Consider the following 19252-nt stretch of genomic DNA (forward strand, 5'->3'; position numbering starts at 1 on the left):
TCTTACCGTAGCCTGAAAGGCGGTACTGAGCAGAACGCGAGTTTTGTTTTGTTTTTAAGTTCCAATCATGTTTTAATCATACCCTTTTTGTACGACGATGAGAACAGGAACAAACGAAGACCACGTGCAGGTGCGCGACAAAAAAGAATGATGGAGACGCCTGGTACTTGGTAGAAACTGGCACAACACGTGGCGTATAATCATGCTTTACTGGTGGCGAGTGTATGTTTTGGTTTAATTTTTAAATAAAAAAATGCAGTGAAAATGGATCACAAAACTGTAAACTGTGATTAAGAACGGTCGCTAGTTTCCATAAGCATCGGAACGAGCAAAAAATCATAGCAGAATGGAAATAAGATCGAACTCGATCCATGCACGGTTGATGAAAAGGGTTTACAACCCTGTTTGCATGAATGGCGCAGCCTCTAGCGTCGATGAACGGGAATGGGAATGTGTGTGGCTCCATGTGTTGTGTACGAAAAAAAAGGATTGAAATGTGTTTTAATTGATTGGCACAGCGTGGCCGCGACTCGTGTCGTGTCGAGTTTAGAGGCCCTGTTAAGCGCCCCGAACCGGGTAGCAGCGCATCACGTAGGGGGCTGTTTGTTTGCTTGTTAGCAAACTAGTTTAGTGTATTTGTCAGCCTATCGATCCGGCCCGTTAGGGGTGGGCCAGTGGACCGTGCGTCAGTCAGTGCTTGGTCTAACGATCGATTCGCAGTCCTGGTATCGGTAGATGCAGTATGGAGCGTTTTGAATTCGTTTTTTTGTTTTTGCGCTTGTTCACTTGAAAGGCCTTGAACAGCCTTTTTTGCAACCAACATTTACCTATCATCGAGCGGGCTGGGACGGCGTTCCATTCGAGCCAGAAGGTGATGAACGATGAGGTCACCAGTATGATGCCCGGTATAAAGACGGTCGTGAAATAGAACGCTCGATCTCTTGTAAATATTAAATCCACCTTCAGACAACTGTAATTTCCTACGCACACGCACAAAACAATCACACACACACACGTACGCACAAAGATATAGATACGTATGTACAGGCAGCAGCAACAACGGAACAACGCGGTCAGGGGAAGACAGGGAAAGAAAAAAGAAAGAAAGAGAGAGAGAGAGAAAGAGAGAAAGAAAGAGGTTTCTTTACGGTCAACCAGTTTTGCTTTTGCATGTCGCTACGGCGCTGCATTATGAGAGGTTGTTTTTGTTTTCAACATTGATTAATGATGGTTTTTGTATTGCAAAATTGCGGATGCAATTATTCGCCTTTTTTTGTTATATTGCACTACGAGGGATTACGCTAGAGAGGAAAGTAGAACACAGCACATTACAGAACAGAGTGAAACGGGGCGAGCCATTAGGTACGACATAGAGGACATAGAGAAATTGAAGCAATCTATGGGAGGGATTGTTGAAAGGTTCGGTTACGCAAAGAGGTTCAATAACACGCATTCGAATACAAAGAATAAATTATAAAACTCAAAGTAAATCAAATCTTATTAAATTATGAAAGAATTTTCTATTAAGATAAGAAATTTTGTTCAGCCATGCACAGGAAGAAAAAGAGAGGAAAGTCGGAGCTAGAAACCGATTCAGATACTAGTAGAGGCACGCTGGAAACTTTGTAGACATGCATAGACAATTTTGGACAAACTTTCATTCATTCAATCTTCTGAAAACGATAAATGAAGGAGGATTTTACTTCAGTATTGGTGATTGTACAGCAAAATGATACATTAAATGGAAGGAGCTTGTGGTTTTCGCTTTTGAAGGTGATTTTCTAAGAGGAAATTCATTAAATTCTGGAGACTTTTGTCTTTCGTTTTTCAAAAGTATTTAATAGTTACACAAATCCAAATAAACGAATAAACAAACGCACGAAGTTAGAGGAACAAATAGAAGATAAGAGAGTTTGATACAGAATGCGTCTTTTTTCATCGCAACCATACTATTGATCTTCAGTGCAGACGTATGTAAAACAAAAACAATAACAAATTCTTTATTTTAAATCATGTACGCAAACTAAATATTAAATTTAAAGGCCCATTTATAAGAAGAAGCAGTGCAGTTTGTGCAAGGTTCAGTTTCCAGACTCATCCATAGAAAGAGTGAAGTAGAAACGAAGCTAGATAGAGTAGCGTTTGAGTAGAGAACAAAATCTAAACAGATAAAAACATAATTCAACAAAAACAAAACTCAAATAAACCAGACCGAAACACAATAAGTGTAAACACAGGAACGAAAAAAAAGATAAAATCTACTACGGGAATCTAGCGAGAAGAGAGAAAAGAAAAACGCAAAATACGGGCAGGAACGAGTGTGTTTGGGCCAGGGGAGAGGGCATTGTGTACGGGCATACGCATCGAGGGGGGGTAGGGGAGTGTGGTAAAGGGGTGTGAAGGGGCTTAATGGCAACAAGGGGGAAACGAGGAAAGAAATAGTTTTGAATGCTTGTATGTACCTTGCTCCTCAAATCGTCTCTGACATAAATTACAAAGAAACTCTTCGTCTTCTACCGACAACGTTTGTCCTTCGGCTGATGAAGAAAATGTTTGCACGTGCATTATGTCATTGTGGGTTGGTTCACAGATAATTTGAAAGTTGCGTAAGTATTGTGGGGGACCAACAGGGGGTGGTTGGTGTTTGGAATGGGGCGGGTTTTGGGAGCTTGGAGTGTTGATTTAGGACACAAATCACCACCTGCGGTTGGTTGTGGTTTCCGGATAAGAGGGATTAAATAAGAGGGAGTTTGCTTTCGAAATTAAATAATGAAGAAAGTAAAAGGTTATTAAAAGTATTTCACGTTTTAATTTAAATCGGAATACGGTATTGATGCTCGTTGAAGAGAAGTAATTGTTTGGTTTTTGTTTTATTTAAGCAAAGCAGAAATGAGTTTAAACCGTGTAGTGGGATTTTACAGGATTGTGCAGAATTATTTTTAATTAGTTTTGGTTTGAGTAAAATTGTTAAAGGAAGAAGGAACAAAAATAAAATCTTAAAAAAAACACTTAAAAAACCGAGAACAAAACGAATAAAAGCAAAACCATGTTCAAAAATAAACAAATCACGTTTGCAAATTGCACTCAGCGCTTTATCTTATCAGAGTCATTTCAAGCCATCAGCAGACTCGACGTAGTTAAAACAAAAAATTAAAGTAAATTGAAAAGACCCTAGCCGCCATTCCAATGCATCCGAAGGAATGCTTTGACCCACGCAATGTTTCAATTTCCCACCGGCAACCTGGGTTAGTCACTTGCCTAGTGGCAAGCATTCTACTTAATCACATTAATTAATTAATGAAAAACACTGCACGTTATGGGGTGCGAATAATTTAATCGAAGAAAGAACAGAAAAGAAAACAAACCAAAAAAGCCCAGTGGTAATCCCAACAGTCTGCCGCGCATGCCATGACCTCCGTAAGATAATAATAAAATAACAGAAGCACACAATAAACAATTAAATAAATGAACTGGTGCTGCTGTTTTTCACGGCTTGATGTGAGGCAGCACTTCACGCCAAGTGGTTGGAAGAGGGCAAAAAAAAAAAAAACAGTCCGGGAAGCGTAAAGAGCCACTTGATTTACATCCCACTCCTTCGGGATCTCTGACGAGCGCTCGGCGTTGCTGCAAGTGCTGTTTTAATTGTGATCGAGCAGTCCTCGACATGGCACGCGTCCAACTCATGCTGCTGGATGGGTGCTGCAATAATTTGCAATTTTCACCCGATTACTTTAATGGCACGCTGGGCGTAGCTAACGCACGCTCCGGTTCAACGAGGTGTTAAAGGAAGTGTGGGCAAAAGAATCTTAAGGCTGCAGGTCCTGCTGCCTACGGCAAGCTCCTTCCGACCTTTCGATGCAGTCAGGTTCAGGGTCACATTGGTTACAAAACAAAAGTTTAATGGCAAAAATGGAACTAACAGAGGAAGAGTTAATTGAATGTTAGGTGTGAAGTATTATGAAGAAAATGGGGTTAATAAAAAAAGAATTAGGAAAACTTTTCTTAGGAAAAACCGGGATTAAACTTAATCCAAAGTATTGTGGTACTTGTGCCATTTAAGTAGTTAATTTTTATATTGGAAAAGAGGACAATCATGATCTAGAGGTATTTTTTTTTCATAAAACGATATCAGAATAATAAAGGGATTTTAAAGAAAATCTAACACACGACTCGATGGTTTTAATAAATACAATATTGGATATAACACACTCAAACAGTCTGTTTAACGAAAATATTTTTACAACAAACCGATGTGCTTAATAATATAAATTGTAACAAAAATATGCAATATCATTTCCATAAAAAAGAATTACCAATACCATCGCAAAAACGTGGAAAGGAAAATCATTACTCAAGTAGATTAAACTTATCATCACAAACCAAGATTCAATAGAATCCCAAATAGAATCAAAAGCAAAAGAAAGGTCCCTGCTCTTCATTCCCATCGAAGTTTATCCATAAGGCCCCCCCTGACTTTCACTATATCAGCTCACCGTCCCCCCGTCACCCAGAAGAGTCACACTTACCTCTCCAGCTCGCTTTGATGGGGCAGGCAATGGTTTGGTTCTGTATCAAGTACGCATTCAGTGTCGTCAGCGAAGGACTCTTCCGGAGCGTATCCTCATCGTTCTTCCACACGTACGTTATTGCCGACTGTTCGTACGATACTGGTGCACAGCACAGCATACACACAAAGAGTAAGGAGGTAAACAACGATAAAGTGTGGAGCGTTGTGGAGCAACGGCTGCATCGTGTACTTACTGCTTTCTAGCGCAAAGGAACACAGCGGATCATCGAACGGGAATATGTTTAACCGTCCCTGGCAGGACAGTATGAGATGCCTCCTGGAAATGATCACAACAAGGGAAGCGATATCAATATAGGGATACTGTTTATCCTGCGCCTGTTTGCCGTACCTCATTAGATAATTAATAGTTCCATTGCGGTATATCCGGAGCGCAAAGTGCATCGGTATGATCGGATCCTTAAAGTCGCCGTGCATGATGAAGTACGTATCCGGTAACCAGATATCCTCGTGGTGGTGTATCGCGTTCAGATACTCGTACTGGGACTGGTTGGCGTACCGGAGCCGCGGATCGAACCACTGCTGCTGCAGCAGAAATTCCACCTCGTATTTCTGTTGAGCCGGCGAGATAAAAATATTTGAGAATTTCAATATGTTTTCCAAGAGAGAAAGAAGAAGTTCACCTACCAAACTAGATTCGTCGGGTGACGCTAAGCTTAATAGTAAAACGCTAACGTTCACAGTCAATGTACCTGGAACGAGAATGAAGCGCAGGGTGAATAAATGGGTTTTTTCGGGTAAGTATATCGCAAGGGCGTGAATTATCACTGCAGTTTTGACAGGTCGTAACGTCAGAACGTTCACGTGAAGGTGGGAGAAAAAAAAAGAATTCAAAAAAGTTTGTAAAAAAACTGCATCGTCCGCGTGCAATTAGCATGAACGTTGCACAAGATCTACTGGCTACGTTTGCGGTTAAGAAATACGATACAGGAATAAGAACAAAACAAAAACTTTACAAAACTTAATCATTAGTTTTCAAGAACGAAGAAAATGATAATGAGAACCCATGAAGAAAATTGGACGATTAAAAAAAAATAACAGCCGAGGACGCTTAACGCTTCAATCTACCGACAAAAATTGACAGCATATTATCGAACGGTGCTCGTAAACTTGACGAGAGATAGGTGCTTGAGAAAATAAGTTGATTGAGGAACCTTTTAATAACGGTCATGAATAATCGATTATAAATCTTTTAAAAATAAATAATAATAAACAAAAACTCATAAGTCGGTGCAATTAACCCTGTAGAGAAGTGCATTGAAGTAGAGTGAAACAAAATCTAATTTAATGAGGTTAAATTAAATTAAATCGATCGTGACGAACCATGCTCGGCAATGGGACACATAAGAGTTAAGCAAGCAAATGAATGAAAAGGGAACCAAAACGCAACACTGAAGACACACACACGCACACACAAACAAAACGAACTCAACAGATGACCCACAACACAGAGCAACACATCCGGCTTCCGGGGCATGTGGCAACACAACATATAAAAACATCCATTTCCGGTCGCATTTGCGAAAGGGCGCTTATGCGCGGAACACGTACTAATGCATGTGAGGGAACGCACAACGAAAGAAAAAACCAACAAAAACCCAACAACAAAAAAACCAAAGCACATCGAGGAAAACCGATAAACATAAATCAAACCAAAAAAAACGAACAATGTACGCCAAAATCGAAACCAGGGGGGTGGTTGAACGGGTGAAAGGAATGAGGAACAAAGTAGTAGTAGTAGTGGTAGCGGACGAAACTTGGTAGCAGACAAAATTAAGGGCACAAGGGAAAGCAAACGGACCACGATTCTGGGGTCGTCCTGGAACACGCATATCCGGTATGTGTTTAGCCATTTCCGGCGTGTGCATGCCACAGCAAAAATCCGCATCTGCAAAGAGGAAGAGAGATAAGAAGAAGAAGCAAAACACGACACTACTAGCCTTTGGAAATGGTTGAAAAGGGGGGTTGGGGGATGGGGGGAAGTGGGGGTCGAGTATACGTATCTTGCTAGAGATTGGTTTGGAGCAATCAAATTTTTCGACCTATGTATTTGTGTCCCTTCTTCCTAGCTATCATGCCTCTGTGTGTGTGATCGCTATCCTTGCTTCTATGTAAGTGTGCGTGTGTGGAATACAATGATTGTTTGAAGAAATTGTTTCATAGTTTCCCTTGCAGGGTAGTTGCTTTCTGTTGGATTCCTTTTTCTCTGAAGTCTTACTCAAATGTGTGTTGTGTGGAAGAAATGTCGAGGAGAGACAGATAGAGAGAGAGAGAGAGTGAGAGATTGAGAGTGGAAGACATTGCTCGTTTCGTCGTCGTCCAGGCGACAGTTGAGTGAACGTTACACACTTTGTCACCATCCGAACTCGAAGGTTGATGTGGTTGATGTAGCAAAGGAGCTGGACGGTAGTAGATAATAGTTGAAAGTTGTATGCAAAACTACTGGATGAGACAAGCACTATGCGAGCAGGATGTACTGCACTGAGGATACGTATGAACCATTGCAAAACCGTGACATTGAAGTGAGTGCCGAAACGCGGGGAAAAACAATATGCGCTGGGTAAGCTGGCGTGACGAACGGAAAAGGGGAAGCGGAGCAAACACAAGCAGAAAAATAGTGATCACTGTCCTATTTTCTTAATTTTGTACAGGACTTTCCATTATTTTTCCATAAAAAAACTGCATGCATGTAATAATTCGGAATAATTCAAATAAAATCAAAGATCAAATTAATGCAGCAGATAATCCTTACAGAATGAGCAAAGAAGAGATGACTATAAACAGTGAAAAGGATGGTTTAGTAAAGCTTAAAAGGGAAACACAAAGCAAGACACAATATAAAACAATTAGAAAAGGAGATATTGATGAACGAAAATGAAGCATAAAATGGACCAAACCCAATGAGTGAATAATACAAAATGAGCTTATATCTAAGTCGCATGTACGAATGAAAATTCTATAAATGATTTTAAAACTACTAAAAAAATTATCATTTATTTAAAAAATCAACCAACAAAATATTCTGAACTATATAAAATCGTCTAGTAATAGAAGCAAGCATCTTCTCTATTCGATAAAAATCAAAACTTGCTGTAGTTTTTTTTTTCTAAATTTTCTTTGTGTTCGTTACGATAGACAGCTAGTTGTCATAATCAGCAAATAGTAAAAAATGAAAGGAATTTAAAAATTATTCATTAAAAAAGGGGGAAAAAGAAAGTTCAACACACTTACCGTCCACTGGTGGTAGCAAACGCTTATCGTAACGGGAGTTTTTTAACAGATGATCTAAAATTTCCTTATCCGACTTTCCTTCGGCGAATCTGCGTGGAGCGAGTGACGGACGAGAAAGGAAGAAGAAGAACACATTATTTTTTAAACGAATTTTAACAAGTAGAATTTTGTGTGAATACTTAATATAAAAATAAAACATAAAATAACACTTGAACACATGCATTAAAATGCTAAATGTAGAAACGATTGGTTGACGAAAGGATAGAGAAGGTTACAGTAGAACCAACTTTCACTTCCTGGTCACAGGTACGCTCTGGTAGCAGCTGAAGTAGTAAGTCCTGTGTTTGACTGTCTGCTATACATATGCACGTGTGGATAGACCCACCAAGTGTAAGGTAAAAAAAACCGGCTCTACTACATTGGGTTTTGAAAAAAACTGTTTCGTGATTTTAGTAGTCCTAGTTTAGTGATGCGAATAAAAACGGCGTTGCGTCTTTCGGTTGCGTGAATAAGTTCTAGACAGTTTAGGGGTATTTACCGAACTCTTCCTCTTCTGCTAGGGTTAAGTCGAAAGGGGGAGTTGAATATGGAGAAACAGAATGTGATGGTTAGAACAGTTGTGGAGATGTTTGTCAGTACTGTTGTACCCAACTTGGTAATGGTAAACAATTTTAGAATCAGCGCAATTGCTTGATAGCGAGCCTAGCGTACTCTATTAGTATCATTCGAATGTTCAGCAGTAGCTATGGGTATGATATGAGCATTTGATCCTTTAGCTTCTACTTCAAAGGTTTAGGTTATGGAGAGAGTTTGTTAAGAAAGACTAGCGTTAGAGCGCAAATATCAGTAATAATAGAGAATGAAAGCTGGCAGAGAGAATAATTAGCTGTAAGGTAAGTTAAACGATTGGACATCTAGAAAATGAATGAAAGTAGAACAAATAATGGATGAATAATGAGGCCTTTATACAGTATTCAACATAACTATATGGATAATTGTTTTAGGGAGCGAACAAAGAGAGGATTTATAGGAAAATCTTCCATTTTTAAAGCATATCTTTGGTGTTTGCATATTTTAGGAATATTTTTTGATAGGACAATACAAAAATTATCCTCGCTCCATGATTATATTTATGAACCTACTTCTGGTGGGGGACATTTTTAAGTATAGTTATGTTACACACTGCAGTATTGCCCGGCTTAAATTCAGAGCAAAACTCTTCACTTCACCAAGCTATTAAACAACGAACGAGATCCCAGAAAGGTTGTGAGCAAAACCGAAAAGCGAATGGAAGGTAAGATTGACAAGATGACACCACCAAAAATGACAGATGAGACAGCGAACGTAGCTAAGCATTCGCCGACCGCCGACGGTACTTACATGGGGTGTGCTGTGTCTGAGGCAACTGTTGGTATCGTTAGATAACATAACGCTAGTAGTACACTAGAGGCTGCGTATAAACAAAGTGAATGTCTTACAAGATGGTGACTGGTACTGGCGGCGGGCCGGCCACCGACCGTTCCCGCTCCGTCCCGCTGCGTACCGCGGGCCTGGAATTGCGCTGGATCCGCGTGGCGTTGCGCGTCAACAGTTCGCACCTCGCTGCGGCAGGGTTCGTCATCGTGCCTTCGGGTTGCTGCTCCGGTCGCCGGACTGCTGTTGCTGCTGCTGCTGCTGTTGGACGGTGTGGCGCGCGTCATTGGACTGGTAGCGCTTGTGGACGAGGATGCGGGTGGGGAAGCGAAGGGAGCGAGTGGAACGGTGGCATGGTGGTGGGTGCGACCACCGGTCACTGCTACATGGCGGCTGATGAAGCGGGACAGCTTTTCGAGCACGATCGTCGAGTACCCGTCGAACACGGCCGACGGGCGCAGCAGGCTGAAGGAGCCGGTCGGCCACCGGTGTGGAATGGTGGCGAGCGGCGCAGGATCGGTGGGGGTTAGACTTCGTCGCCGTTTCTTAAGCGTGGCCAGCGTCCTTTCCGGGGCCGGCTCTGTTGCGCACCGGTTGCTGGAGAAACTTTCCGGCGGTGAGATCCTTGCGGTGATGTCGGCCGTCGTCGTCGGCACCCGGGAAGGGTGGAGCGTGGTGGAGGAAGGTGGCTGGAAGGGGCAGGGCCGTGAGCGGTTGCTGTGGTTGGTTGCGGTTGTGGTTAGTGGTTGACGGATGTCACCGGTGGTCGGTCTGGTGTCCAGCTGCAGTGGCTCGGTTGACCAACTTCGCTGGTTGCGGTCCGATCGTACTGGTCGATACTGTAGATGCGCACTTTCGCACGAGTAACCCATATTATGACATCTGCAACGGTACGTGATGTACCAGTGGAAGGAAAAACATGAAAGAGAGAGAGAGAGAGAGAGAGAGAGAGAGAAAAGTATGTAAGAAAGTGATGTATTTTAAGCAGCCAGTGGTCGTCTTATAATCAAATGGTAAATAATGGAGATAAATACATCGAGCAAAAATTCCCCGAAAGTCACAGCTGGGTCATACTAACGTGTTTGCAAGTGTTGAATTTATGAGGTCGATTTTATGGAAAAATCTACGTTTTGCTTCTGTAATTCGGTTTTCATTTAGCGAAGTTATTTTTCCTACAAAATATTATAAATGCTTCCTTGTACTTATCGATGGAGGCGCCCAGTTCTTCATTAAGTGTACGAAAAATCCTAAATAAAGTAAGCATTATTCTTTCAAAAGGTTATTTAAACAATCGATAAATCGTTGTAAGGTTATTTAAATAATCAATCGAAGAATAATCAATACAATATACAATATCAATGCCAAGAAAAACGTTCCTGCTTGCCCCATAGTGAGGTGGAAACATGATTTTTCCCTCCTGGCTCAAACCCATCGCTAGGTCAACAAACAACCATTAGAAGGGCACAAATCGATATCATTAATTCCAAATTAATACCGATTCGATTACGCGATTCGCAAAATTTCGGTTTGGATTTTTTAATGCTGGGTTTGCTTTTTTGTGCCATCGTTCGGTATCGTCGTTAACGAATAAAGCAAATGCTAACAACTCAAAGCAATGATGCTAAGACGATGATGATGTTCATTAACGATTACGACGAGAAACGCGTTTGGAGCATGGTCCGGAACAAGAATGAATAATGGTTGGAGCATGGAGCACGAGTAATGTTTTTTCTTCATTGAAAGTGAGATTAAGAGACGACGACGGATGGTTTTGATACGGTGGTCTATTTCATGTTTGATTTCTATTTATAATTTTTTAAATTTTGGTAAATTGTATTTAGAGAGCTAATAGAATAAATGATAGTCATAAGGTCGATTATTAAGGTTAAGAAAAATTGGTTTTTAAATGAGAAGTCGTTAAACAAAGCTGACAAAGAAGCGTAGAAATTCTCCTCAAAATTTAACTCCCTCTCAAAGCTCTTCCTTGGAAACTTTACAACCAACTTCACATTAACTCTCCTCCGTTGCATCTATTCCATTCCAAATTGTTAGGGTACGATCGATACCGATAAACATTCCTGCCTTTGCTTGCCTTTGCACCGACGATTCGCATCAGAACAAAAAAGTGCTAAACCAGCCATTTAAGCTGTGGCTTTATGATCGATTGGAGTGGCTGGCTTGAAAATGCTCCCTTATTGGCGGTGGGTTTGCTGTTTGATCGAACGAATCGTAAAAGCTGCACTGTTGGTTGAGACGAGTGTTTTGCATGCTTCAGTTGTTGTTCTCGGTTGCCCAAGAAAAAGTGCCTCTGTGGGTTCTTTTGCGTTGGAAGAATGGTGTAAGTAAGTTCTACTTTGAAGCGATTCAACAGATAACATCTTTAATTTGTTGCTTAAAACTTATGTCCCTATTCTTTCCTGACTCTCAAGAGCCATTCTTTGATGAAAGCAACCCGGAAAGAAGCAGTAATTACACTGTAATTACAGTTTTTATTACAATCATGGATTCCTTATAATGCCCTGCAGGGTAATCGACCAGAAGCGATGTGTCGGTGACTCGACAGGAGCTAGTAGATACAAAAACCAATCGAACAGACCCCAACACTAATCGGGATAGCCCAGGGGGCGAAAAAGTGCTTCTAATGCAAATGACGTCCTTCGAATAGAAGAAGACACCGGCGTCGGCATGGTACGGCAATTTCAATCTAATTAATTTTATCGTTGCGATCCGATCCGGCAAATCGGTGTCGGATGTCCGTGGTAGATACGGCTGCCTGCACCGACCGGGGTGGGTCAGCAAGATTTATGATGAGAGATTGTCCATCGTCAAGTTCTCGGCCCGCAGGGCAAGTGACGTTTTCTTTCCATCGTGCCGGATTGATCTGACCGATACTGATCGGGGATGGAGCATGTCCCGGAAGAGCCATACACACACTCGCATCAATTTGTCGCACGAGATGGGGAGTCGTTTTGTAAGCTCGCAACATTCAAAACGACATGCGCACGGTTTCGTGTAAAGTTTGCACTGTCATCGTGCATGTGCGGGACTGAAATTATAGACGCCACCGGCAAATACAGACCCATTAATCAAACGATTAATTTGTAATATGGTCCAATGGTGATGGTGACGGTGGTCTGCAGCACACATTCGGAACTGCGGGCTGAGTGCGCAGGATGGACGTTCTGTACGTTTGTTGCGTGGTGTTAGCGTAATGAAATTAGTGGTGAAATTAATTATCGACCAGACGATAGCACCACCCGAGCTAGACACGGTAGCCGGCGAAGGTATCTCATTTCGAAGAGTGCTATTTTTGGGGGTTTCAGGGGGGGTAAAATATTGTCCATGAATAATCGGTAATGCGCATTCGGTTTGCCGTTTTATTGCAGTTGTGATATGTTTTAAATAATTTTGCCACATTTTTCGCCGATTAAAAATTCAAATCAAACAGCCAAATGAAAACCCAAAGCATAGTTTGGTGCGTGCCTAATTTTCTGATTTATTTGCTTGGTTGGCCACACAAAAAAGGGGTCATAGTGATTCATCGCCCAAACTCCCTAATTATGTGAGTGACCCTAACATGAAATTCATTGAATTGTTTGTACCCGTTTATCGGATGATCAAAAACCAATGATCAACACAACGGCAAATATGTGATGATGTTATTCAATTTTAATTATGGCATTACCATATTGCAATCGAGAAATTATGCAGTTCGTCGGCGGCTGCTCGTCATGCAGCCGAAAATCAATCTGGCGGGGAGTACGGTGTGGAAAACTGGTGCGAAGTGGGTGCAAAGGAGGATAATTGTATCTGCCACTGACGTTCGGTTTGACATGGCGCACATGGTCTTAAGGACGTAAGGCGCTCTGCAAGTGACAGTAGTAAGGCGCCTGGTGGCTGGTTTGAATTTTCGTTACTCGGTTTTTGACACTGATGGCACTTGACATGGTGATGGATCGTTGTGGTAGTAAGGATGGATAACGTGTGTCTTACGCTTGAAAGTGAAACATTGAACTATTGGAGTGCAATGGAAGGTGTTGTTAAAGAGCGTCATCGCGAGCAGGAATTGATTTTATCGAAACAGTTTAAACCACTTTATAATTTTCGCTCTTTAAAGTTTTTCGGCATTTGGGTAGTAATTATTTCATTTTAACAGAGGATTTTAATGAATCTTGTTATGAATATTCAACTCGGTCAAATGTGAGCATAAACAACGAAGTCTTTTTAATGACTAATTTATTCTACTATTGCCTAAGATACCATACGTTTTTTTTGTAAGGTAATGTGTTAAAAGGGTAAGGGGCCGGTCTTCATACGGCAGGACCGGGGTTCAAATCCCCTTCACACCACCTCCTCATACGCAGGGCTGACTACTTTGCTACGGGTAAAACTAAGTCACAGAAAACCAGAAATGGCAGGCCGAGACCTCTCGAGGTTGTAGTGCCAAGGAAGAAGAATAAGACAGTTTGACATCAACTCAGAGTTCTGAAATATCCTGAGCACTTAGGTTAGAAATGCTCAAGAGAAAATTGACAGCCAATTTTGAATCATATAAAGTTTCATTTAAGTTTCTTTCCGGCCCTAATTCTTTAGCTGAAGCTGTGTTGGAGAATTATAATTTAATTTTAAGTAATACAGCTCAAGCAATACGACCTGGCCGTTCCTTGAGAATAAAAAATGGTAGGCCACCTCGAAGCCGTATTAGCAGCAACTTTATTAATTGTTTTCTCATGAAATCGTTGATGATAAATTTCGTCGAAAATTTCAACTCATAATAGTTATTCTCGGACAGTCCGGTGGTAGATGCAATAAACCATTATTGGCCGGTCTTCAAACGGCAGGACCGAGGAACAAATCCCATAGAGACCGCGTCTCCCGTAGTAAGGACTGGCTTTCCAACTACAAAGTAATTAAGTCTAGTAAGCCAGAAAAAATAGAACTTCTTGATCGCCAGTTCTAGTTTACTTGAAATCAAATGTTATTTGAATATTTGGAAGAATTCAATGGAAATATTTTGTCACCAGAAAAAAAAAAGTACAATTCGTTTGCCTCAGAATATCAATAGCACTCCTCATACTTAATACCGTATTGCGACAAGAAATTAAAGCTTTCACTCTCGTTCGCGAACAAGAACTCATTCAACCATCCTCTTGTACTGGAGTTACGTTCCGATGCGATGTCAAATACTTCCCCGAAAGCCGAATGAATAATGTATATTGTTCCCCGTAGCGCCGACTTTGGATAATGTAATGTTTTATTTATCGGAATGCCTCCAGGCACATTCATTTGTGCGACGAGTGGAGATGGATTTGGTTGGTTTGGTTTTTTTTTGCTAATTTAGCACACCACAGGCTCCCGTGACCCGTGCAGGGCAAAGACCTTCGCACCCACCACGGGGAAGAAGATGTCTGGAACGCGTGTACACGCTTTTCCACCGGGTACGCACGGTTGAAGACGAGCTTGCTAGCTCTGTTTGCTTAGCCGATGCTGGATGTTGCGTTGTGACAGCAAAAGGATACATTTTGACAGCTGCGTTTAGGCACGCTGAGATTTGCTGCTCAGCACGGTGGGTTGTGTTTGAACAGAATAAAATATAAGCCAGTGACAGAAGCCGAAGCCGCTACCGCTAAATCGCTGAAATGAAATAAATCTTCAAAATCAACGAACCAAGCTTAGAAACGCAACTGCCAAACCTGTCGCGCGAGTGCTTATTTCGTTATGAATTTATTGAATCCGTGGCGCTTTACCGATCGGGCTGACAGTGACACAGCGAATTGCTTTATTAGTGTGACTGGCTTCACAGTCGTATCGCTCCTTCCACGCAAGCTAAATGTTGACCACGGGAATTAAGACTCCAGGCGTTGGTAAGTTTTTGCTGCAAAAATACAAAGACGAACGCTCGAGGTAGTGCAAAGAATCAGAGCAATTCTATGACAGCAATTTGAGCGGAAAGCCTTTTTTTTTGCTCCAGACCACGTAAAGATGCTGGCGAACGGTGGAGCACCGGAAACAAAAACACCATTCGGAGTGAGCTGTCCCGTGGAAGAAGTTTGCGTCAACTGGAACTTGGCTTTTTCCTGCTTACCAATTCAAATTGGTACAAAACCCGAGGCGGCGAGAAAGTTTTGCATCGTAAATATTTCTACCAGTCTCGGTGGTGGTAACGGTAGTCGTTGGAAATGGAAATGTCTGCTCGTGTTTCTTTGTGTTGTTTTCCATGGCAGGTAAGTTTAGATTTCAGAGGGGTTTTTTTTGTTGGTTGGTTTTTGCGAGCAAAGAAAGGGGTTTTAGGTAGCGTCAATTGAAATTAAAGTTTTTGTTTACATCCGTACCTTTGGTTAAATGAATTAAAATGGTTCCGAGGGTGGAATTTCTTATGTGTTTTTGTTCACCTGCAAAGTTTCCGCAAGCTTTAGTTATAAAGTTGTAGAAAAAAGGTATCTTTTTCAGTTGATTTTTATTTAATTTGGCCTCGTCAAATTAATCAAAAGTAAGAAAATTAAATAAGTAAATAAAGTATTTAGAAGTAAATTTTTGGTACATTTATCAACAAGATTGCTTTTAATTTAAATAAGTATTTAAAGACTGACTTCTGCAATATTATTTACATTGATCAGCTAGATCATGGCTTCTTTTAGAGCTTCCAAAAATTGATTTCTGTTTCTGTTCGTTTCTATTGTATGTGAAGTACAAACGATGATTTTTTGAATTCATTTTCATTTATTATCGTCATGCTTTTATTGTATTTTTATCCTTTCGCCTAAGCTTTTTCAGTGTTTCTTTTTTTTACGCATTTGTTAAGTTTTTTTTTTATAAAGTTCATTGTTTCGTTTCTTGTTACACTCGTGTTTAATTTTTTTTCTGTTCGGTTTGTCATATGACACTTATTCTTTATTGTACCATTTTGTAGTTTCATTCTTAATTTTTCATTTTTTTGTATGTTTTATTCCTTATTTACAGTTGATTGATTTCATCCATTTTTCCTAAAAATTTGTATTTTTGTCCAATTTATAAACAAATAAGACGGCTTTTACGTAAATTTTTCATCCACTTGAGCTCGACCCAAGTCGATTCCTTCATTTATCTTTGCGTTTAAGGAGCCCATCGAATTCCATTTCAAAATACCTTCACATTGATTGCAAGGAGGCACAAAATCTATTTTCCCAACCATTCCAAACGCAAAGAGCATGTTCCAGATATAAATATGCTTCATCCTCAAGAAAATGTTTTACTCGGTGAATCATCTCACCGTCACATTCACAATCCCGAGAACAGATAAGTTGATGACTTTTAGTACGAAACGGAAAACGGTAGAGCTACAACGAGCCGAGAGGCTTTCGGGGTCAGTATCGAATTCCGGTCACGTAATACATCACTCTTGAGCGGAACTAGAAGAGGTGACTAGATGCAGCACGCTGAACCTCGGGAAGCGGGGTAACGACGTCCGAAGACATTACGACCGTGGCAATTATCCTTTTATCCATCGATATCGAATGTCCATCAGTCACCGCAGTCTGGGTGGACCGGGTAGAAGGGGCAAGAATAGGCAAGGAAGGATTATTTAGTTACACAGTGGCACACTAATCCGTCATCTAACCGGCCGGTACCGGGCGGTGCGGTTTGGATCATCCCCGGAGTAAGTGTGATTAGGCATCGGCTTAAGCGGTATTAATTGACTGTATCCAGTTGCGGATGGCCGGACTGGCTTATTAGGCATTCCTTTAATCACTAAAGCAGCCGGCTTAAAGCCATCCCGAGTATCCGTGGGAAGAACACGTCGAAGTAATGTGTGAAAGAATGGCTCGTTATATCTGTAACGCCAACAAGCAACGGAAGATGGAACAAAAACATAGTGCCGGCGTTTTGAACGAAATGCAGCTAAAATTTTGTTATCGTTGAAAGTAAATTATCTAATTACTCGCAATGAGGTAATTCAATTTTATTGCACTTGCCCACTTGCACCAGAAAGCTTGCGCCGAACCAGGTTACCGAGCGAAAACCATTTAGCTAAAAGTTGAATGGCTTACATTGTCCGCCGGTAACCTGTTTGGGGCGGGGAGAAAACAAATTGAACAAACTCAAATCGTAGTGTTTGCACTATTTTCATGGCTTTCTCTTGATTTTTTTTTCGGTGCTGGACAATTCTTGTTTGAAGAGAAGCTTTTCCACCTTAAAAAATGAGAAAAAAATTAAATAAGAACATTGACTATCTTAAGAATGGAATTCAAGCAGAACGGAACGACTTGTCGTAGTTTTCACAATCAACAAACTTCGGGCAGCTGGGAGTACCCAGGTCGGGCAAGGAGGTACAGCGTAAATAGAGCGTAGCGAGAGATGTAACAACGCGCACGGAGAGAGAAAACGCGAACAAACCCGAAAGCAAACCAGCAAAGGAAAAACTTTTCACTTTAATGATGATTATGGTAACGAATTTTCTGCTTTTCTGGCTGACGGTGCTGCTGCTGGTGCTGCTGCTGGCAAATGCTTGGAGCATCATAAATTTAGCATTATCTCCGGCGAGGCAATAAATTTTCGGCATCTTCGGCAACGATTCCGCGGCTCACGAACCACGCCGCTTGTTAAGGGCGCTGTGAAAGTGGTGCTTGAGTCCCTTTGGGAAACACGGAAAGCTAATGCGCTACTGGGAGGTGGAAGAAAGCATGTGGAAGCCGAAATGTTGAAGCATCCTTTAAATTTGAGATCATTCTTACCACTCGTATGTTTTTTTCGTCAGCAGTGTCTTTGCACAGGACCGCACAGAAGATGGGAAGCAAATAAATAAACCTTACAATAATAATCATGTGCATGATGGTTATAAATAAAAGGACAAAAAAACAAGAGAAAAACCGAAACGTCGTCCATCGCAGGATAAGTTAAGGATGAATGGAGGACACAACAAGGTGTGTCTTATTTCCATGTAGAAAGCCACGGAAGGTAAGAAATAGTTGTTATATAAATTACAGTTTACTTTCTTAGAATTTTGAAAAGGATACTTTTTTAATGAAATTTATTAGGTTTAAATTCTTTTAAATAAATGTTACAAAGTTTTCTGCATTTACCCGACTTTACAACTTTTTTCATACCTCCACAATGAAGAACGCAGCCATTACGCAGTGTGGTTATTCTGGTTTGCTTCTCCGAAAAACGCAAAATATACCACCAAACTCCACCCGGTCAGCAAGGCTAATTGGGAAAGACAACGAAAATATTGTTGGTGAAGAAGAAACTTTCTGCTCGGATGTTGACGTTTAGAAAATGGATTCCCTTTTGGCTGCCAATCGGCTCCTTAGTTTGCTGCTTTCCCGGAAAAGGGGACTCGAGCGAACCGAGGGCAACCAAGCTAAGCAGAAATGTTTACACATTGAAAACTGGTATTCGCTTACAGCCACCGTTAATCAAGATCAACGAAACGGTGGGTCGTTGGTGGGACACTTCGTCCTAAACATTATTCCTCCCGCTGAATTCAGCTGGCGGGAATTCAACTCGTAGGCTGGAAAATAGCTCAATTCGTGATTAAATTAACCAAGGTTAAATTTGTTTGATTTCGGTGTACGGATCGATATCGGGCACTGTTTCGTGCTAGAGCGTTAACACAAGTTTGCCAGCCAGAGCAGTTACCAATTACTGGTTGTTGTTGTTTTTCCATTCACTTTTCGGTAAAACTTTTGTGACAAACAACTGCGGTGATGGTTGTGATGTGAAACCGAATTAAATTAGGCTGCACATAAGTAGGGGTAGCGAATTTGTAAGTCTATACCGTCGCTTTTGGGATGTACAGCAATGGAAGTTTAAATTTAGGAACTGTTAGCCTGTGAGTTTTGTGACGGCTGTAATGAAGCATTAAATATAGAAGTGTGTGTGGCCTCAATTTGAAGAAAATATTATACCAAATCCGGGTTTCCGTACGAATCCGGATATAGAGCTTATGGAATCAAATTTTGTAGATTTTTGTATCAAACAGTTATACAGAGGAGATATTAAACACATAATTCTAGAGGAATTAAAAGAGGACATGTAAGTTTT

The 19252-nt window shown here is 41.1% G+C and overlaps 1 protein-coding gene across 40 annotated transcripts in view; it reads right to left on the reverse strand.

The window, feature by feature from the left end:
- The window catches only part of LOC118512827 (glutamate-gated chloride channel), a 108743-nt gene that overhangs the window by 29513 nt on the left and 59978 nt on the right, over nucleotides 1–19252 (reverse strand). For 22 of the 40 annotated variants that reach the window (XM_036057823.1, XM_036057820.1, XM_036057816.1 and 19 more), the window contains 10 exons: nucleotides 9197–10111; nucleotides 8355–8369; nucleotides 7817–7905; nucleotides 6387–6473; nucleotides 5213–5277; nucleotides 4917–5137; nucleotides 4762–4844; nucleotides 4527–4667; nucleotides 2463–2537; nucleotides 828–980 (listed from right to left, as the gene is read on the reverse strand). In XM_036057823.1, the coding sequence (XP_035913716.1) occupies nucleotides 828–980; nucleotides 2463–2537; nucleotides 4527–4667; nucleotides 4762–4844; nucleotides 4917–5137; nucleotides 5213–5277; nucleotides 6387–6473; nucleotides 7817–7905; nucleotides 8355–8369; nucleotides 9197–10101 (1834 nt within the window). In that variant the 5' untranslated portion in view covers nucleotides 10102–10111. The remainder of the gene's footprint in view (nucleotides 1–827; nucleotides 981–2462; nucleotides 2538–4526; nucleotides 4668–4761; nucleotides 4845–4916; nucleotides 5138–5212; nucleotides 5278–6386; nucleotides 6474–7816; nucleotides 7906–8354; nucleotides 8370–9196; nucleotides 10112–19252) is intronic. The other 18 variants (XM_036057837.1, XM_036057853.1, XM_036057852.1 and 15 more) reach the window with 10 other exon arrangements.

This window comes from Anopheles stephensi, chromosome 3 (assembly GCF_013141755.1).
Source record: "Anopheles stephensi strain Indian chromosome 3, UCI_ANSTEP_V1.0, whole genome shotgun sequence".
NCBI classification, from domain to species: domain Eukaryota; kingdom Metazoa; phylum Arthropoda; class Insecta; order Diptera; family Culicidae; genus Anopheles; species Anopheles stephensi.